The sequence below is a fragment of the Ambystoma mexicanum genome, chromosome 7q, assembly GCF_040938575.1.
Source record: "Ambystoma mexicanum isolate Mex_15411 chromosome 7q, UKY_AmexF1_1, whole genome shotgun sequence".
Classification (NCBI taxonomy): domain Eukaryota; kingdom Metazoa; phylum Chordata; class Amphibia; order Caudata; family Ambystomatidae; genus Ambystoma; species Ambystoma mexicanum.
In genome coordinates, this window is record NC_090941.1 from 705,142,339 (window position 1) to 705,164,678 (window position 22,340).

At 48.7% G+C, this 22,340-nt stretch overlaps 1 protein-coding gene across 2 annotated transcripts in view; it reads left to right on the plus strand.

Annotated features, from left to right (window-relative positions):
- Positions 1 to 22,340, plus strand: part of ZDHHC20 (zinc finger DHHC-type palmitoyltransferase 20) — a 1,413,520-nt gene that overhangs the window by 1,266,906 nt on the left and 124,274 nt on the right. For both annotated transcript variants that reach the window (XM_069640342.1, XM_069640341.1), the window contains one exon: positions 17,686 to 17,804. In XM_069640342.1, coding sequence (XP_069496443.1) covers positions 17,686 to 17,804 — 119 coding nt within the window. The remainder of the gene's footprint in view (positions 1 to 17,685; positions 17,805 to 22,340) is intronic.

Here is a 22,340-nt window from a genome sequence, read left to right on the forward strand (position 1 = left end):
CATGACCCTGAAATTTTACCTACTTTGCCACATGCTTGTTTTGACTGACTGCCTTACCATAATCTTGGCTTTGCAAAGTGTTCATGGTCTGCCTCAAGCAGGGATTTATGGCAACAATCTTTTTCTTTTTTTGAACTTGCAGATGTTCTCTTTATTAAAAGAAATTCGGCTGTTTGCTGTGAGGAATTCTATGGAGTCATAACTGAACCCCAGCCTAACATCTCCTCCCATGTGGCCAGGGGAAGGCAGTCGCTACCTAATCCCGACTCTGTGGGTGGTATTATGTGGGAGGATCACATGGCAGGAAATGGCTGTTGGAGGTATGTGGTGACCCACTGGGAGAGACACGGTATTCTCCTCTTCCATGTGAAGAGTATCCTAGAATTCCTAATGTCATGTCATTTTACAAATCCCTCTAGTTATAAAAACCCATCTTGCTAAACATTCTAGGCAGGATAACATTCATACCGCATATGTACATACATAAACTACTCCTCCTCCAATCTCGGATGGCTTTGTGCTAACAAAAAATCGCCTCAGAAGTCCTATAGATTCTATGGACTCCACCTCCCATGAAACCTGTTGTACTGGGACAATAACGGAGTCCACGTGGAACAGAAAAACCACTAAACTGAGTATGTAAGCTAGTTGTTATTCAGAGGCTCAACTACGCGGGACATTTAAAAAGGATGTCCGCGTTCACCAAGGGGAGAGAAGATGTAGGAGGCAGAAGGAAGTGAAGCCACGGGAAAGGGCAGAGGCGCGAGAACGGGTCATGCTGCAGGGAACATGTGTTCTCAAGTTGCCGTGTGAAGGCAGTGCTCACCAGAGAGGTGCTGGGCCACGGAGGAAGCCGCAGGCAGTGATTGCGGACCGCTAGTAAAACGGCAGTAGCGAGCAAGCTGCCTTCAACTGCATTGAAACAGAAGGCTTAGCGGCAGAAGGGTGCAGAGTCTACGGAAGAGTTGAATGGAGGGCTGCATCACGGAAGACGCCATCCCGGAGTGAATGCTTCACAGCAGCAACGTGATACTGGTCAGAGGCTGTGCCAGATACCAGCAAGTCTGCCCAGGGAAGTTGGAGTCCCATAGGCATTCCCACCAGTTTGTCAAGCTTTGAAGACTCATTTTGAATATCGAACAAGCAGAGAACAAACACAACATTTGCACAAGTTGTCCTATGTGAAATGTCAATATGGGGAAGGTTGGAGCAAGTGTTGTCACAAGTTAATGAATATTAACGAAGGAAGAGAAAGACGGAGACAGAACTTGAGCAAATCTCTATATATGAGATATCAATATGGGGAGAGTTGGAACAAGTATTACCAAAGCAAATTAATATAATTGAAGAGGTAAAAAGGTCTTGATGAGATGTTAATGTGGGGGAAGTTGGGACAAGTAATAAGTTGCGCCAAGAAGGTGTTTACAACATGAAATGCAACTGTGATACACTAAAATTCATTGGGAACATTGAAGTAGTAGTCCTGGTGAAAAAGTGCATCAGAAAGAAGCAATTTAGAAGAATATACAAAGGGATCTATAAACCCCAAAAAGGGATTCCTGACAGGAGAGTATTCCATGAGCCTTTCTAAAAGAAGTTAATGGTTTAAAAGAGGCTTCCTCGCAGAGGAGTATACCAGGAGGTTCTTTATAAGAAAATGGTTGTTTGAAAGCATCACATTAAGAAACTACTTTCATCTAAATAAACTACTGTTGACATCCTTAAAGAAGCAGGATCTTGAAAAGACACATTAGCCATTCTTAAGAAGTGGTTGTTTGAAAAGAACACTGTTGTCATTCTTAAAGAGTTATTGTGTGGAGAAGACACTGGTGCTAACTTTAAGGAGTCCATATTTGAAAGGGACATTTTGCCATCCTTAAGAAGCGGTTGCTTGAAAGAGACCTCCGGGACTGGACATCCTTAAGAAGTGGTTGTGGGAAAGATGCACTTTACCATCATCAAGAAGCCCTTATTTGAAAAGAACACTTGCCATTCTACCAGACATATCTAGGGAAAGGGAAATCCCAGGTTTGTTTTGTTGAGCTTCTCTATTCGCTTTTTGAACACTTTTCCACAAAATTTACATCAAAGACATCTTTGTTACAATCTTGGTTGTTTTAGCTAGTGAGAGGGTCAGATTAATATTTTGGACAATGACCGTGTTTATACCTTTGACAAGAGACAGACTAATCTTTAGTTTCCTATGCAGGGAAACTCTTTTTAGGATGAAGCAGATAGGACTTTATCCAACCCTTTGCTTTTAATAAAGATGTCTGATGTTGAAAACACTACCACTTTGCCTCTCATTTCTGCCCCCTCACATTGCCTTTAGTGCATTCAGATTAGAAACCAATACATTAATTTAAAATAGCCCTTCAAAGTATGAGAAATAAAGTTACAAAAAGTTGAAAAGGTAATACCATAACAAGAAACCACTATTTTCGGCCCTGTACAAGGGAAAATAGAACTAGAAATGAAAAGGCATTGGACAAAAAGATGGAAAACGTAATATGGTAGGTACTATACAGTGATGACAAAGGTAGCAAACATTTTGATGTGGCTAGAAACAATGTCTACTTTACTTGATTTTTATGCTGGTGAGAATTCCTGGTCGCTTATTCCTTCCACTAAAATCTTCAGGCGCAATATTTCCCCTTTCAGTAGCTTCTTAGTTTGTAGAAACTTAAGGTCCACATCCCACAACAATCCACTCTATTCTTCAACATAGTCCCTTCAGTTATGTTGATCCTAAGCAACATTTCAAATGGTTCCTGTGGACCAACTAATCCCAAGCCGGCTATTTTGTAGCCAGGATAGCACCTTATTATTGAAAGTGTCTCTCGCGTCTCTAGATGAGTTTTTAACATTAGCAATGATGACATTTCTTTTGTTGGGAATCTGAAAATGTCATTTGGTGATCTGTGTGGTATGATCTTTGTGTACCAATATATCACTTTCTGAGTCTTAGTGCTCACTCCTTCCCACTTCACCTGGGAAACTTTTGAATAGACAGCGTAAGCATTTTTGCAGGTTTAACAATACTTTTTTCTAATATGGACATTTCTGCCTGTGCATTTTCTTTGGCTAAATATCTAGCAGTGGTTTTAGGTGTGTTTACTTTTCATTAATCCTTTGGATTGTTTGCATTACTTTAGACTACAATTGGCATTTAGACTGCTTGGAGTTACCTGTTTTTGTAGTCCGGACAAAAAGATGCGCAAGCTTTCACGATTTTTGCCTTTTTTTAATTTCTTTTGTGAATGCAAGTGGCATTTCCAATAGATCCATACTGTATCAATAATGTTGTGCTTACTGAGACTTCTAGATAATTGGATTTGCCAACTGAATTTGACTCTGGGAGATGGACTATTCCAAACGATAAGAAGTGTGTATTTATTGATATGGCTGCACTAGCCTGAACCAAAGAATCTGAATGGTGGGAAATTGGGCTAGTAGTGGGTGATGTTTGGTTTTGAGGAGCAAAAAGGATTTTGTTGATTCATGACTTGGTCCTGTCAGTTAGATCTTCCCCCACCCGTGGGAGACACTACTACCTGCATCCTTGTCTGATTTAATACAGGTGTTGCTCCAAAGGTGGACCTGTCCTCTCCGAAGTAGCCCCACTTCGAGGGGATTGTGTCCTCTGACGTATTCCACATCTATGACAGGTAATGACCACAGCTGTGCTGCTTTGGAAATTTCTTTCGCCGTAGGCGTCCTGCGCCGATGACGTCGATACGTTGTCCCTCGAGGGCCTCCGTCGAGGGTCGATGTCACCGGATGTTATATATAGGACGCCCGTAGCCTCAGTTCCGGTTTTTCCGCAAACGCGTTTGCTTTGGAATCTTGGCACGCTTGATTCTTCTACTTCGAAAGCGATGTCTTCGTCTTCTACCCGAAGTGAGGCTTTAAAAAATTTTGGGACTGCGGTTCGAAAATGTCCATCACCTGACCCGCACAACATCTGCCTCTGGTACCTCAGTGAAAGCCACGCCACCAATGACTGCGATGACTGCCAGTCCCTGACATCGAAGGCCTTGCGGGAGCGGAAGAAGAAATTAACAGTAGCTAGGGTGTCTAAGCCCCTAAGTCAATCTGCTGGGCTTTCGACCGACGACCCGAGGGGCGACTCTCTGCGTCGGCGAAAGTCCAGGGGGTCTCGCTCTCGGAGTGGTTCCCACCATTCCTCTGCCTCTTCAAGGCATTCTCACAAGCGGCGCCATCGGTCGCCTTCCCCCTCCTCGTCCGAGGACTCCGCCAGACGGCGGTTGACTTGTCCCACCAAGTCATCATCACGGGCAGAATGGGATGCATTCAGCCAGCAGATGATGGCGATTTTTGAATTGCAAGGCACTGTTCCATCCGCGCCTTCGAGAGAAGCTGGCAAGGAACGGACTAGGGCCACCACTCGCACGCTTTCGGGCTCGGGCGGTCGGCGCGATCATCTGGAGCCGTCGAGGTCCCAATCGGACAAGGTTGATCACCATAGCCGTGCCAGATCCAGGTCCCGGTCCTCGACGCCATCTAGACCGTCGGAACCTGTGAAGCCCTCCAAGAAGGCATCAACGCTGTCTGTCGAGGGACTCTCTCGAGGCTCAGCCCTCGAAGAAGTCGTCGACGCCGTCGGTGGCTCGTTCTACGGCGATTCCCTCTGCGCCTTTTGTGGAGGATTTGCCGGAGGTGCCCCGTAGGGCTGTGGAAGCTCTGAGAAAGGCACTCAGTAAATCTGTGAGGCCTGTTTTTGAGCCCTAAACTGTTCCTCCTCCCAGGGTGGATTTGTTCCAACCTTTGGAGTATATTTCAGAGGTGGAGGAAGGGTCTGATGAGGAGTTGGTTGTGCTTCCTGAGGTCCCTGATGACCTTTTGTCTGGTCACAGTCAGATGGAAGACCTCCTGCAGTCCTTGCATGATGCCAGTGGTCTTGACACCTCTCTGGCGGTGGAGTTTGGCAGGCCTGAGCCTGGTACACATGCCGAATCCTCCTATAGGCGTCTCATGTCCAGGGTGACTGAATACTTGGGGTGGTCTGCGCCACTTGTTGATTTTGATCAGAATGATCTGACGCACATCCTGGACCAAGGTCCACCCACTGACCCGGTGTTGCCATTTCACAAGGCTTTGCAAAGAAGGTTGGCGGCAGCTTGGACTGCTCCGGAGAGTCTCCTGGCAGTTGGTAAATCGCTTCCGAAAAAATACCGCCCAGCCAGTAGTGACCCCTGCTACTTGTCGACACACCCTACTCCGGAGAGTTTGTTGGTGCAGGCGGCTACGGCCCCGGTGAAGCAGGCTGCGTACCATACCAACCCTCCTGATGGGGACGACAAGCGCTTTGATGGTTGGGCGAAGAAGGCATTTTCTTCTGGGGGGTATGGCTTTGAAGGCAGCCAACTCCGTTTGTACCTTGGCAAGATTCACTCACACTCTGTGGAATTGTGCATCCTTGGCGGCTGAGCATATTCCCGAAGGGGAAGAACGGGATGGTTTTCTAGCCCTAGTGCAAGATGGCAAGGATGCCATTTGTGAATCCGTTCAGTCGGGTCCGGACATGGCAGACTGTGACAGCCGGTCCATGGCTGCGAGCACCGTGATACGAAGGTTTGCATGGTTGCAGAAGTTGGGGTTTGCTCCTGATGTGCAATCCCGGCTTCTCAACATGCCCTTTGATGGTGTCCATCTTTTTGGCAGCAAGGCTGACCAGAGCCTTGAGAGGTTGCAGACCTCCAAAGCTGCAGCAAAGTCTTTGAGCGTTGTAGTATGTCAACCTCCGCCTTTTCGTTTTAGGGGACAAAAATGGAGGGGAGGTTCCTTTCAGTACTACTCTAATTTTGGTAGATCGAGAGGAGCTGCCAGTCAGAGGGGCCACCGTAGGAGTACCAGAGGTGGAAAGCAAGGTACTCGAGGTGCCAAAGCCGCTCAAGCAGTTGCCTCTTTGCCCTCAGGCACTGCCGCAGCCGCGTCCGCTCAGTCATGAAGCCATGTCCCATGGTTCGCCGGTTGGGGGCAGACTTGCGCAGCATCTTGGAGAATGGCGTGCCATTACTTCAGATGTGTGGCTTCTGGAGATCATAACCCACGGCTACTGTCTGCCCTTCCGGCAGAGGCCTCACGACAATCCATCGGGGAAGCTCTCTTTGAAGCGTCCGGATCCGCTCCTTGCGTAGGAAATCCTATCCATGCTGGAGAAAGGCGCCATAGAACTGCTGCCTGTAGTGGAGAGGAACAAGGGATGGTATTCCCCTTATTTTTTGATACCCAAAAAAGACGGGGGATTGAGACCCATTATGGACTTGCGTTGGCTGAACAAGCTCCTCAGGAAGGACAAGTTCAAGATGGTAACTTTCTCAAGTCCTCCAGGCCCTTCAACTTCAGGATTGGTTGGTGTCTCTCGACCTCAAGGATGCTTACTTTCTTGTGCCAATTCATCCCAAGCACTGGAAGTACCTGATGTTCGCGGTTGGCGACTCGAATTTTCAGTTTCGGGTCCTGCTGTTCAGATTGACCCCCACCCGAGGGTTTTCACCAAGCAGATGGTGGTGGTGGCAGCGTATCTCAGGAAAGGGGGGATTCACGTCTACCCCTACCTGGAAGATTGGTTGATCAGGGCGCGCTCTCCCGAGCAAGCTCTAGATCTGTCCGTCACCTGCCACTCCCTTCACAAGTTGGGCTTCTCCCTCAATTTAAAGAAGTCCCATTTGACACCTACCCAGCGGCTCCAATACATCGGAGCAGTGCTCAACACATCCCTGGGGCAGTGTTAGTCTTCCCAGGTGAGGGCTCATCACATTCTGAAGATGGTGGACAAATTTCAACGTGCCCAGAGTCTCCCGGCGTGCGAGTGCTTGAGGTTGCTCGGCCTCATGGCATCCTGCATTTACCTGGTGCCAGAGGCCAGGCTGCGGATGAGATCTCTGCAGTGGGCTCTCAAGATGCAGTAGTCGCAGTTCTCCGGCAGGATGTCGGATACCGTTCAGATTCTGCCCTCGGTCACATAGGATCTTCTGTGGTGGGCCGTCGAAGGCAATCTGATGAAGGGTGTGCCATTTTGGCAACCTTGGCCGGAGGTGACTATCGTGACGGACGCATCCCTCACGGGTTGGGGAGCTCATGCCAACGAGTTGACAGCCAGCGGCCGTTGGTCTCCATTGGAGTCCAGACTCCACATCAGTCTGTTAGAGCTGTGGGCTGTCAGCCTAGCGCTGAAGGCTTTTCTGCCGTCTGTGCGGGTGAAAAATGTCCTGATTATGACGGACAATATGGTGGCCATGCACTACCTCAACAAAAAAAAGGGGGGCAGGGTCACTCCCGTTGTGCAGGGAGGCGATGCAGCTCTAGTTCTGGGCCGTCCAGCAGGAAATTTCGATCTCGGCAGTTCATCTGGCCGGAGACAAAAACGTGGTGCCAGACGCTCTGAGCAGGCAGAGCACGGTCTCTCACGAGTGGGAGCTGGCTCACGAAGTTCTGTTGGAGATCTTTGCCCTTTGGGGAACCCCACAAGTGGATCTCTTTGCCACCAGTGTCAACCGGAAGTGCAAAAGATTCTGCTTGCTGGAATTTCCTCCAAGAGAAGCCTTGGGGGACCCGTTCGTAGTGGAGTGGTCCTTCCCACTGCTGTATGCATTTCCTCCAGTCCCCGTCGTTGTGCAAGTGTTGCAGAGGTTACGGAGGTTCGGTTCCCAGATGATCCTCATTTCTCCGGCATGGGCCAGGAGAGCGTGGTACCCAGACCTTCTAGACATGTCCATCTGCCCTCCACGCCGTCTTCCCTACCGAGACGATCTGCTCTCACAGGAGGGGGGTTGGGTTCTCCATCCAGAGGTCAAGTCCCTCAGCCTTCATGCTTGGTATCTGAAAGGTTGAGGTATAAGGATTGGGACCTCCCCGAAGACGTGATGGTGGTGTTGCTTTCGGCCAGAAGGCCCGCAACAAAGTCCCTGTACCATTGTCATTGGAAAAAGTTCTGCGACTGGTGCAGGGTACAGAATGTGGATCCTTTCCAGTGTTCCATTCCTTTGGTTTTGCCTTTCTTGCTTTCTTTAGCCCACAAGGGCCTACAAATGGGTACCATTAAGGGTTACTTGGCGGCGCTGTCCATATTTAAGAGCTCGTCTGAGGAATGTTCTTATTTTAAGATTCCTTTTGATTTCCCAGTTTCTAAAAGGGCTCACTAATGTGTATCCACCGTCGCCTTTCCAGGTGCCGGGATGGGATTTGAATTTGGTTTTAAATTTCCTGATGGGAGCTCTGTTTGAGCCCTTACATCCTTGTCCGTGGACACTGTTGTCCTTTAAAACTGTGTTTTTAGTTGAGGTTACTTCTGCACGCAGAGTGAGTGAGTTGCAGGCACTTTCCGCCAAGCCACCAGGGTTGTCCTTAGGGTGCGGCCTTCTTTTCTTCCGAAGGTTGTGTCGGAATTCCATTTGAGCCAGAAAGTAATTCTTCTGGCGTTTTATCCTCCTCCACATGCTGGTAAGGAAGAGGAGATGCTCCATAGGTTGGATCCGAGGAAATCTCACGGATGTCCCGGGTCAGAGTGGATGATCAGCTCTTTGTTGGTTATGCTGGAAGGCGTTTAGGCCAGGCTCTTTCCAAGCAGACCTTGTCCAGATGGATCATTTTGACGATCTCTGACCGTTTGGCGGGAAAGGACCTTCCAGTAGGCTTACGGGCTCTCTACTAGGGGTTTGACTGCCTCCACGGCTCTACAGAGGGGTGTTCCGATTTGCAATATTTACGAAGCAGCCACATGGGTCTCTGTCCATACTTTTGTGTGACACTATTCCTTGGACTCTATCCATGGGCAGGATTTAGCCTTTGGTAAGGCAGTCCTCTATTCAGCAATTTGATTAGGCATTCTAAAATGATGGAATTGTAAATTATTTTCCCACCTCCATACGTTGGTACTGCTTTGGGAGTCTTTCATAGATGTGGAATACTTCGGAGGACACAATCCCCTCGAAGAACAAGTTACTTACCCTATCTGGTAACTTACTTTCGATGGGAGGTTCCTCCGACGTATTCCACATCGAACCCTCCCAGCTTGCCCCTCTACAGAATTTCTCATGCGATTGCAGCTTACGTTTCCACAAGGCTTTCTGCAATCATACTGGCAGGAGATTGGTGCCGCACGTTCTGGGAAAAAACTACAACTGAGGCTACGGGCGCCGTGCGACCTATATATAACATCCGGTGACGTCGACCCTCGACGGAGGCCCTCTAGGGACAACATATCGACGTCATCGACGCAGGACACCTACGCCGAAAGAAATTCCGTAGCAGCACAGCTGTGGTCATTACCTGTCATAGATGTGGAATACGTTGGAGGAACCCCCCATTGAAAGAACATTACCAGATAGGGTAAGTAACTTGTTCATCTTGCTAAAAAATCTGTTTCATTTGGCTCTGGCACTGTATTATCCTCTTCACTGAATCGTCTATGCCCCTGTAGGAATTTCTAGATTTCCTGAATTCAGAATGGATTCTTCCTTTTTCTTTCTTTCAATTTTCATAGTTTCTCTACCTTATACTCTAAAAAGGACTGCTTGGTGTCTGGTATTACTAGTAATGCTGTGGTGCTGAATGACTTTAAAAACATTTATCTGATTCCTTTGTGGTGCAGCCTTGAAATTGATTGGCTTTGATGTGGGGTTTGCGAACTGGGTGGTCTTGGTATTAGTCTTGGCATTATTGGCTCTTCAATATCTACTTCACCCCTCTTGCTCACCTGATTGTCTCCTCCTCTCCTCATTTCCAGTGTTATGCCGATGAAACTCTGCTTTTCTTCAACCTCCCCTCTACATCCCCCTCTGTTTCCTCCTCTCTCATCCCAGACTGTCTGCCATTCAGGGATGGTGTGCAGCAAATGATCTCTCTCAATGCCAGTAAGATGGACATCCTCCTCATCGGGACACCTGCGCCCTCTTTTCCTCCTACACTCTGGCCACCCTCCTTTGGGCCCTCTACCGCCACCATCTTGAGGCCTTGGAGTCCTCTTCGACTCTGCTCTCTCCTTCATCCCGCACATCAATGGCCTTACCAAGAAGTTCCACTACCAGCTCCACATACTCTGAGCCATTCTTCCTTTTCTCACCTTCCGCGAGAAGCTCAATGTCTCCAGAGCTTTCTTTCCAGGGTGGAGTACTGCAACAGCCTATTTCTTAATCTCCCTTTCCTCCCTTCGCCTCCTCAAACTTATCCAGAATAGGGCTGCAAGACTTACCCTTGGCCTCAATCCCAGGGACTGTATGTCTCCAGCCCTAAAATCCCTCCACTGGCTCCTGGTGGAGGCAAGGATCAAATTAAAGACCCTCTGCATCATCCACAAGGCCAACTTTCCCCTCCCTAAATACTCCCCTGCTAGAGCTATACACTCTTCTAACTTCAACTCTGTCAAATGCTTCTCCAAGCAGCCAGTGGGGGCAGGTCTCTCTCTCCCCAGCTGGTGCCTCCCTGCCCCTCTCAGGAGGTGAGGCTGCTCTGCTGAGCATACTGATATAAAGCCACTCGTGTACTTTTTTTAAACTGTTGCTGCTAAAGTGTTTTAATTGCAGACCTTGCCGCATGTGAAACACCTTAACTGTTATTTTATCACCTGTATTGTAATTGACTTTTGACTCCATTGGAGTCCCTTCTAGGACGCGGCTCCTTGCGCAGTCCTCTTTCTTTATCTTTGAGGGGGGCGGGCTTAGCCTCACTTACCTCCATGTTCCGGTATTTATGTGCCATACTGGCAGTCAGCGTAGCCACAGGCGCGCTTAAGGCAAGTCCGTCTGTGCGTGGAGGGAGCAGGAGGCAGTGCACCCCTTGGGAACACCTGACATAGCGGGTTGACTCAACGTAATGCCTTGCTAGCTCATGCTCCAGCCAACACAAAATGGCCCATAGGCTTTGTGAGAGATGCCACTATCAGGAAAGAAGCACCTTTAGCTGCCCTAGAGTGTGCCTTAATAAATGCACGCTCGTTAGTTGCTCACCACATGGACTGCTATGACCTTTTGTCCAGTAAAGGCTTTGATCTTATATTCCTTACCGAAACCTGGCTTAGAGAGACATCCGGTCCGGTGATTGTCCAATCTCTCCCTGACAACTACTCTCTAGCACACGAGGAACGTGCTTCCCTCCATCCTGGGGTGGAGGGGAGGAGGGGAGTTGTACTGATTCATAAAAACAAATATAAATTCATTAGTACGGTCCCTAAGCACTCCCTTCAAATGGAATGCTTTCTGACCCGAATCTCAATCTCACCTACTTGTACTCTCTCAGTACTGCTGGTTTATCAACCCTCTGGGGCCGATGCCACATTCTATACTGAATTCCGGGCATTTGTGACGGAATTACAAACTAAATACCCTGATTTGATTACTATGGGAGACTTCAATCTGCCCATCAATCCCACTACGGCCAAACTGGTGGCCAACTTTACCATGCTGGTTCTTACCCCTACCCGTATTGGTGGCAGTATCTTAGACTTAATTTTCACTCCCTCTGCTTATGTTGACATTGATAGTCCTATCCCTCTCTTGTGGTCAGACCACCTTCTGGTACTGTTCTCCATCCCTCTCAGAGCTCCTTCCGCTGCTACGGCAAAACCTGCGATTCGCAGACGCAGTTGGAAAGCTGTTCCCAAAGCTAAACTCATCAACCTGCTTCAATCCCACTGCAATTCCGCGGATAGCTGCTCCCTCTCCACATTACAAGAGGCCTTCATTGCTATGACTGATGTGCTGGCACCGTACAAAATATGTAAACAACGCAGTCGCCCACCAGAGCCCTGGTTTTCGCCTAAACTCAAGGACAGTAAACTCCAGTGTAGGCAGCTTGAAAGAAAGTGGCGCCATAACTAATCCCCTAATCTAAAAACTCTCTATCGGAAAGCACTTGCGGCCTACCATAGAGAAGTGATGAATGCTAAAACAATGTACTTGGCTCTAACTGTAGAAGAGGCTATTAACAAACCTAATGCTCTATTTGACTTGGTGCAGTCTCCCTCTACGCCGGAATTAGCACATGATGCAGTTCCACCCTCCCAAGAGCTTTGTGACTCCATCTCTACCTTCTTTCTGTCCAAAATAACCACCATTTGAGATAATATCCAGACTGAGGCTGCATCAATTGCTGTCGCCCCAGTTTTTATGAAACCCACCCCCCCTTACCGGTGGTGCTAGTCCTCTTTCCTCTTTTTTTCAAATGCAGAAGTCCTATCTACGATTCAAAAGCTTAAATCTGCATCTCTCACGGATGCCATACCACTCACTCTCCTGCAGGAAACATCTGTCGACCTGATCGATTATATCACGTCGGCAGTTAATAACTCTTTCGCTACAGGAGTGATACCAGACTCACTCAAACAAGCTTTAGCGATCCCTCTGCTCAAAAAGCCCTCGTTGGGCCCCGAAGTGATGGCCAACTATCGCCCCATCTCACTTCTGCCATTCTTGATGAAGGTATTGCCGGCACTGGCATCCCCGCTTCTATCCACGTTTCTGGAATCTTCAGTTCCTCGACTCATTTCAATCTGGCTTCTGGCCGGGTATACCACTGAATCTGTCCTTAACTCAGTGTTGGATGACGTAATACGTGTTGTCGATCAGGGCGGTGTTGAAGCAGTCCTACTGTTGGATCTGTTGGCTGCGTTGGACACCGTCGACCACTCTCTTCTGATCTCCCGGCTCTTGGAAGCCGGTATCTCTGGTCAAGTCCTTAAATGGTTTACAGATTTCCTCACTGGTCGTTCCCAGTCAGTCTCCCTTCCTCCATTTTGTTCTGCCCCTGCCTCTCCCTCCTGTGGAGTCCCTCAGAGATCGGCGCTCTCCCCTATTTTTTCAGTATTTACATAAGATATCTTTTGTTTATTATTGAATCTCATGGGTTTCGTTTCTACTCATACGCCGATGACACCAAGATACTGGTCAGTCTGGACCAGACTAAACCTGAAACAGCAAGCAGCCTTAAAATTGTCTGGAAGAACTCTGTACATGGATGACGCTTAACTGGCTTAAGCTGAACGGTACTAAGACCGAGGTCCTGGTTGTGGGCACATCTACACCTCAAGTGTTCTGGACAGCCGATTTCTGGCCATTGTCACTGGGCCCTCTCCCTATTCCTGTTCTGTCAGGAATTTGGGAGTACGTTTCTCTGCCACTCTGACCATGGATGAGCAGGTCGGAATGGTCTGTAAATCAGGCCATTTTAAACTTGGAGTTCTCTGGAAAGTCCTTCCTTTTATTCCCACGGCCAGTCATGCACCTGTGGTGGGTGCCTTGGACCTCAGCATGCTGGACTACTGTAACTCATTAAAACCTAGCCCAACCCAGCTACCTTACCTTATTCAGCGTTTACAGCTACTCCAGAAAGCTGCTGCCCGTTCTATCATCCGTCCGCCTGTTGAAGCCCATATAACCCCCTTGTTGCGACAACTGCACTGGCTCCCTGTTGCCCAGCGGATTCTGTTCAAGTCCATTTGTATAGTACATCGGGCTTTCTATGGACTGGGAGCAGAATTTTTGCAAATAAAGTTCACTCCCTACCAACCCACTCACACACTTCGTTCTCAAAGCGCCCGGCGGGTGGGGGTCCCCCGTTTCAAGCTGGCCCGTAAGGTTGGCTGTGTTTTCTCAGTCGCCGCTGCAAGGGCGTGGAACGACCTTCCCCATTCCCTTGCGCAACACCTCCAATCATATTGCCTTCCGTCGAAGTTTAAAAACCCTGCTTTTCTAATTCCTATGCAGCGGTAGTCTCGCCTTGCCTCCTCAGTGCCAAGATGCCCTCGGGTGAACGTGCGCGCATACAAATGTCTGTAACATAACAGACTTGAGCCGGACCTCCTTAAGTTCTGGAAACTGCTCAAAACTCTGCCCTTATCTACCTCTTTCCATCTTTCCCTTCCCTGATAATCGCCCCACTGCCGCTGTGACCGGTGATCTGAACCTCATGGATCCCACAGGATCCCAGGCCCTTCCTTTCAGTCTATACGAGCACCACCCTCCGCCTCTTCCCCCCGGCACTGCCTTTCCAGACTCTGCTTGGTGGCTCCAAATCCCGCCCTGGAGTCACCTGCACTAGCATTTAGCCTGAGGCTCTCCTTCATGGCTCCCCCTCAGCACTTGTCCACTCCCCTGCGCCTCCTTCCATACCCATCCCCTGCACTTCTACCTCAATGCACTTGCATGGGCGAATACCACAAGGCTTAGTATGAATACGACTGTATATTTATTGTTTTTGCCATTATTTCCCCAGTTCCCTTCCCATTTAGTCATGTGGCGCTTTGAAACACAATTCTGTTGTATAAAGCGCCATACAAATGCTCAATAAAATAATACATCGGCTTTGTTTGGACTTTGGTATACCTCTCCACCTTTTGTGTTACCAGGGCAGGTGAAATCATGTGTTCTTGTTTTGGACATGGGGAGCGCATGGGTCTGGGACCTGCAGTGAATTTGACTGGAGCACAGTAGTTGACACCCTCAAATGCAGATGTGCCGAGTAGGCGGTATGGCTTAGGTAATGCCATCTTTGTTACTCGCTGAGCTTGCTGGGCTCTCGTGAGAGGCATAACATGTCCCTATTTCCCACAGATATTTATTGGCACAGAAAGAAAAGGGTATATGGCAACAATGTGTTACTCACTTTCCCCACTTTTTGTCACCGATTTGGCTATATAGTAGTTTTAATGTGATGAATTTGGGCATCAACTGCAATATACAAATGTGAGGATGCAATATGCTATCCAATAAAATGACTTGCTTCTCAGTGCCCTGCAATACCCTAAACATGTCAGTGATGAAAACAGCCCACTTTAGCCATACTGGTGCATGTGCATTCGAAATGTTCCTGTCTTCCATTAGCTCAGCCACTGCACCACTACTATGAGACAGCTGTTGTCTATTGGCAGGTGTGCCAGCATGCAACTTTGGTGTCCTGCAGTAAGCAACCACCTCCGGATCCCCTGCTAAACTACTGTGCTCCTGTCCTGCATTTCGAGTAGTATGGTTCATCGAAGGGGTTGACGCATTGATCCCATGTGTGAGGACAGCCGTGGGTGCAGAGCAGCACAGCACGCCACCCCACCCTGTAGTGGCGACTTCTGTCTCACATAGCTCAGCACCCAGTGACTGATGTATGAAGTCTGCACAACCTCTGTGAAATGGAGCTCTGAGTTTGGAGATATCAATTTAAAAGCCCTGGACTATTATAAAGTACTTGCAGTTCACCATTATGTAGTGTGAGGAACCTGGGGGCGTCCTCCCATCTACTCCCCTTGGATCTTCCTCTCAGGTGGTCAGGCAAGGGCCATTGCTTTTGGATCCCAACCCTGGGGGCAAATATGCAAGGGGGGGGGGGATCACCTGGGTGGGGGGTCCTGCGGGAATGGAAGGAGGTGATAATCGGGTGAGACATGGTACTGCCCGTTTGCAATCTATAATGAAGTCACGGTCCCTGAAGCTTTTGTAGGCTGTCAAACCCCCTCCAGTTCAAGAAACGAAGAAGAAAAACTCAACAAGAACCACCTCATTAAAGAATTGTCTCACATTCACCCTCCCACCCCTCCTGGTAATATTAAGTTATCAGAATACCCTCTTTTCCATCTACTTCTGTAGGGTATTATCACTCTTCCCCATTTCCCTCCCGACATTTCAGCTGGCCCATACATATATATACATGTATATCCCTTTAACAATTAAGAACCAACACCCCCCACACCTTTTATAGGCTATTATAAACCCTTTCCCCTCAATTGCTCTAATTCATTCCACTGTAGTACTGGGATGAAGAAGAGACATCTAAGAGTAATGCACACTAATAGATCCTTTTACCATTCTAGTACTTAGACAAGAAAGAGGCCTACCGACTGGTGTAAAGGTCAGGCATGTCCAGAATGGTTCACTAATTGCAGTCAGGCAATTGAGCCTAGAGACTCACCTGCAACCTGTTAAAGGGTTGCAGTTGTATAAAAGGTGGAGTCATAATGAACAGAGAGACCAGCATGGAGGTCTGCAAATGGAGAAATCCCACGAAGTATGAGGCAGCCAAGGGTGGTCCTGTCGGGAAACCAGGACGCTGCCGAAACAGAAGAAACTGTGGCGTCAGGAAAAGCAGAGCGAAAGCCACAGTATCGGAAGCCTTGCTTGTCGTTTCCACATCAGGAGTTGCGGGCCGAAGAAGAGATCCAATTATTGTAAGGCAGCGTCTGATGGACGCGAGCAGAGTGGCCATCAACCCAGAGAGAAAGAGAGAGCAGTGAACTGCAAGCAGGGTTCGCTGTCACCAAGGACATGTTCGCAGAGCAGGAGGTGACAGCCGCCTGGAGGAGGCGCAAGAGACCGTTGAGTGAGGAAAAGGGATCACTCGAACTGGGGCACTCCTGGGGCTTTTACGTGGCAAACAGAGAATGCTGTGTGAACGAGAATTAAAGTGCAAGATACAGTGAACAAAAGTAAATGGTTTTGATGATTACTGCAAAGTGTGAGCACACAACAACTGGAAGCTATTGAATACTGAACTGAATGACAACTTTTGGTGAGCATATGAAATCTTTTAATGAACCAATGTGCAAACGACAAGTGGTGTGAAAAGCAAATACCATATATTGAGTGAAGCTAATGAAATTCAGTCTAAAGCAAGAATGGAACATTGCTAAGGAGTATAAGTGCCACGTGGCGAAGGGAAAAGAGTACCACAAAGTCAACCCTTTAACTGATATAACGGAGCTCATGATGGCCAAGTCCAGAGACTGGCAAAGAGTGAAGGACGTTGTGGCAAAGCCAAAAGGCTGGCAAAGAGAGAGCCAAGTGAGTGTCATCCAGAACACAAGTGCAGCTACAGAAGAACCTGTGTGGGCTAATGCACCTAGAGTGACCGGTTGCATGACCTATAATGGGTGGACTGTGTTGTCAGACAACTGCGCTTAGACTAGTTATACCCTATTTGAGAAAGCCAAAGAAATGTACAGAAAGTAATGACAAGTGAGAGATGCTGAAGTGAAGCAGAAGAAAGCAATCTGTATGACCTATCCATAACTAGGAGTATAAAGGTGGTCTGGAATTGGTTTTGAATATTGAGAGACTAACTTTAAATACAAGTTGGCAAGCTGGTGTCTTGGGAGAGGAGAATACTGAGATGCACTTTTGAACTGTTTTCTTGGGGAAGGGAACCCAGAGATTCCTTTTGAGACTTTATGAAACTGTTGTGAACTGTGGTAAGTGGAGCTGTAAAGTAAGCACAGAGCTGGAAGACGCTCAGAACTTTCTTTGGAACACTATTTCTTTTATGGCTGAAATCCATACTCATTCATTAGCTTTAGTTGTGAGGGCAAGTATAGATTTTGGACACAGATACTTTTAATTTGAACCTCCTGACTCAGACTATCCTTAGTTTGTTTAGGTAGGAAAATCCCACCTTAGTATAGGGCAAGTTAGGCTTTCAACCATCCTGACATTTAATTTAATAAACCGTTCTTATTTGTACTTTGAATGTGTTGTCTGTTTTGCTTCATGATGCCTTCACATTAGCCAATGAATGTTAAAGCATGTGCCTTTAAGGCTTCCAGTAATTCTAGATTCCATTCACCTTCTAGCATTCCTTTGATTTAGAGTCCAATGAGGCTTTACTAATTGAGGTTTCAACTATGCATTTATAAATATATATAAATATCCAGCCGCAATGCAATATAGTCTGTTCTTTTCTTTTTAGGGTTGGAGGCATTCAACCTTCTTCCATAAGACCTCTCAGTGAGTCACAGAATCGATTACTAGGAACCGAAAGTCAATGGACTGATGGCGGATTAGAAGAAGAGGAAAACTCTAAGACAGGTATTTGGGCTTTGCACATTTAACTCCTCTCCTCCCTCTCTCCTGTAACACCTGATGATGTTTCTAGACCAGTCCGGTCTATGAAAGTCTTATCCAAGAAGGTGGCCCCTGCTCCTCCAGAACCATTAAGGACAACATTGCTTCTCTCACTCCATCCTTGGCCGATTTCTATAATCACTCCTTCACCACTGTATCTTTTCCATCTCTTCTCTGGAACTCCCTTGTGCACCCCCTTCTAAAAAAGCCTTCTGCCTGCCCCTCCATTCTGGCAAACTATCGCCCAACCTTTATCACTCCTTTCTTGCGCAAACCCCTGGAGAAGTTGGCTATCTCCCAGCTAACCCTCCAAACTGAATCTGTTGGTTGTCTCCATGACCATCAGTCTGGCTTCAGAGCAGCCAGAGACATGGCTGCCCATGAAGATTTGCTCTCTAATCTTGACTCTAGCTCTCCCTCTGTCCTTATTCTCCTCGACCTTTCTCGTCTCTGTGGGACCCTGGGCATCATGGATCAGGCTCTGGCGTGGCTGACCTCAATCCACCTGGATCGACCTTCCAAGGTGCAGCTTTGGTCCTTTATCTTCACCACCTCTCTCTCCACATTTGGTGTTACCCTGGGCTTAATCCTCTCCCCCTGGCTCTTGAATGTCTATCTGGCCCCTTTGATCCTCCTGATCTCTACCTTTTCCTCTAACTTTCAGTGTTAAGTGGATGGCATGCAACTCTCCTTCAGGCTTCCCTCAGCCTCCTCCTTCTCACTCATCCCGACTGTCTATCCGCTACTCAGGCATGGTGCGCCTCTAACGATTTCTCTGCCTAAATGCCAGTAAGACTGAGATCCTTCTCCATGGGACCCCTGCTCCTGCTTTTCTTCTCGCTCTGGCCTCCCTCCTTGTGCACTCTGCCCTCACCCTCTTGTGAGGCAAAAAACCTTGGGGCCATCTTCGACTCCACTCGCTCCTTCTCTCCACACATCACAGACCTTGCCAAGAAGGCCCATTTCCAGCTGCACCACCTCAGAGGTATGCTCCCCTTTCTCACCTTCTCCCAGACGTTCACTTTCTCCAGAGCCCTGGTTCTCTCTAGGTTGGACTACTGCAACAGCCTCTTACTCAATCTGCGTAACTCTACTCTTTGCCCTCTTCAACTCATCCAGAACAGAACCGGAAGACATATTCGTGGCCTCAAACCCAGGGACTGTATCCCTCCAGCCTTGAAATTCCTCCACTGGCTCCCAGTGGCTGCAAGGATCAAGTTTAAGAGAATCCATGTGATCACTGCGCTGCCCCTAACTGCGCCCACAAAAATGTCAATGCCAGTTGCGGCACGGTGTACCGATCTGATAGATCACTTTTGCCCACATGCCCTGCAATACTCCAACCCCCACCCCACTTACCTGTACTGTGGCACACTTTTGTGTGCGCCACCTATTGTCCTGTACCCCTGCGGCATCAGTTCCTCCCACTTAAGTGGGCCGTGCTGACGCTGCTGGGTCCTTTTTTTATATATATTTCAGAGGCTTGTAGAATCTGCTTAGATCACATGCTGTGCATAGGCCGACATCTAGTGGAAGCTGTGGAGTATTAGTTTGTTTTACGAAACTCGAAAATTGGGCGTCGACACAGGGCGTGCCAGTAATACTATCCCTAGTGTGACGTCCACTGCACCCATGATCCCTCACGCGTCTAGGACCCTCAGATTGTTTTTTTCCGCCATGTTGGGCGGAAGCATTGAGCGAAGTTCCTTGACTTATTCAGATTTTGCTAATATTGTTATATATTTCCCCGTTTATTCCACCTCTACGTCGAGTCTCCGAACATCGACACTCGACGCCGGATCGGAGAAAATTCAACCGTCGGACTACAGCGATGGATTTGGCCCTCGGACCGCCTCTGGCCTCGGCCCGGGCCTCGGAAGTCCTCTGGACTCGGCCCTGCAAGAAGGGAGAGTGGGAGGTGGCACATATCCTACACTCTGTTTAATATAGGTACATTACTTATATCCCTAAACTCCCAGACCACTGCCATAGGGTGCGTATGGAGGGTACCCCCCTTTCAATTTTGCCCCAAGTGCAACCGCAAGTATCCTTGGGTTGACGGACACGCCACGTGTAACCTCTGCTTGCCGAAGGACCACCCCGAGGGGAATTGCAGAGCGTGCAGTCGGTTCAAACCAAAGACCCTTAAGGACCGTTCGACAAAGCGTTGGGCCCACCACGCCAGGCGACAAGAGGCCATGGCCGCGGAGGGTGCCTTCAGCGATGGCAGCGACGCTGTACTTTCGGACGGCGAGGGCAATGTGGCGTCGATGGACAGCCAAGCGCAAGTCCCCGACCTCGGAAGGTTGTCCGGCAGGGCAGCTATGGGGAAGACCCCCTGTGACACGAGCGCTACCCACACCACTTCCAGCAAGCAGAAGTCCAACCGAGACTCGACACGCACGTCGAGTTCTCGGCAAGAGGCACGTAGAGAACAGTCCACCGAGTCGGTGTCCTCTTCGCGTTCGAGATCGCCTCATGACACCAAGCAACCCTCCACTTTTGCTAAAAGTGCCTCGCTCCCCTTAGTGACTGAGGTTCGGTCGTCGGAGGACGACGCCGCCCTCTACCCCCAAGCCGCACTCCAGGAGTCAGCGTCTGCAGGCAGCGGCAAGGCTGCTACCGAATCCCTTACACTCTCCAGAGACAGGGACTCTACCCCCGAATTCCGACGCCAGGCATCGAAAAGCTCTGATAGGGCCCAAAAGTCGGGGAAGCACTCTTCCACCCACGGGGAGGGGGGAAAACAACGAAGTAAGCAGTCCCAGCCTACTTCCTCTCTTAAACTACATTCTACTCCACCTAAACAGACGGACAAGTCTCAAACCCCTGTCCTTAAGGCCCCTGTTCAGGCCAGTAGGTCTAGCCAGGACAAATCTCGATCTGTTGTCCCTAAGACCCCTGGTCAACCCAGTAGGTCTAGTCAGGATAAAACAGAGAAAGCACTCCAGGAAAGAGTTATTCCCAGTTCAAAGGAATGGTCCAGTGAGGACATAGACAGAGTAATAATGTCAAGGATGTCATCATTGGCAGATTTATATGCCAAGAACCCGGAACACTTTCTCTCTTATACACCAGAAGGGGCAACTCCCTCAGGCTCAAAGGATCCAATACCGACAAGTAGGAAGTCCCGGGGTGAAGCACCAACTCTAGCTTCAAACCCCTTCTATATACAGCCCTATTCTCAATACCAGGAAGATCCATCCTTTGTTGAGGATCCAGACGTGGGCATGTTCGAAGAACAAACTGGGACAGGCTATTACGGGGATGATGAGGACCAAGAGGAGGAAGAGGACGACCCAGACACATACAGGGTAGATTCCCCAGTAGAGAAAGAGCCCACGGTTACCGACTCCCCCGTCGACAACCAACCTCTCCTGAATGACGTCCTGTCCAGAGCGGCACAGCACTTCCACATTGACACCCAAGGTGCTCGGGAAGAGAGGGACTTTGCAGAGGTACTGGTGGGAGAGAGGAGACTTGTTGCTCAGGCCATCCCTATCCTTAAGTCAATACAAAGGAGGATAGACCCTTCCCTTGTTAACCCCAATCTCACTAGGGCAGTAAACTCCAGAATTGAAAAGCTTTTGAGGGCAGCCCAATCTAACCCACTATACATAAGGGGACATCTCAAACCAGACTCCCTGGTTGTTACAAACACCCGTAAGAGGGCGGGAACACTCTTGTCATCGTCCGAAGCTCCCCCCGACAAGGAAAGCAAGAAGATTTATGGGTTGGGCAGGAAAGTAGCCTCCACTTCCGCCTACCAGGCAAGGATTGCAAACTCCACCACCCTGCTGGCTAGTTACAACTGCCATCAATGGGAAGAAGTCGCGGCTCTCATAGACTCCGCCCCAGAACCCTTAAAAAGCCAATTGGCACGAGTTTCGGCCGATGGGAGAGCCGTATCAGGTTGCATTTTAAAATCAACCTTCGATGCCACGGATAACGCCGGCAGATTAATTGCTGAAAGCACGGTCATCAAGAGGCATGCTTGGCTCCGGCAGTCTGGTTTCAAGGCCGAGACCCAAGCATCATTGATAGATAAGCCGGTGGAGCCGGATCTATTGTTTGGAAAGGCGGTCGAGGACGCACTAAAGAATGCCAAGGACGAGTACGAGACACTCAAGTCCCTAGAGCAACTAACCAAAAAGAACCCTAACTAGAGAGGGAATGGCAATTTTTGTCGGCCTTGCGGACAAAACTCCCAAAGAGGCTCTAACTATTCCCAAGGCCAGGGTACTACATGGAACACTAACCAGCAGTCTACCCAGAATTATGGCAGGGGTAACAAAAGAGGTCGAGGTAGGGGTAGAGGCAGTCCCAATAAAGGAGGGGGCATGCCTCCACCAAAACAGTGACGCTCCGTTCAGGGTCCCTTCTCACGCATCCCCAGTAGGGGGACGCATTTCCATCTTCACCCAAGCTTGGGAAGGGATCACATCAGACAGATGGGTGCTGACAACAGTGTCCGCAGGATACTGCATAGAACTCCTAGAG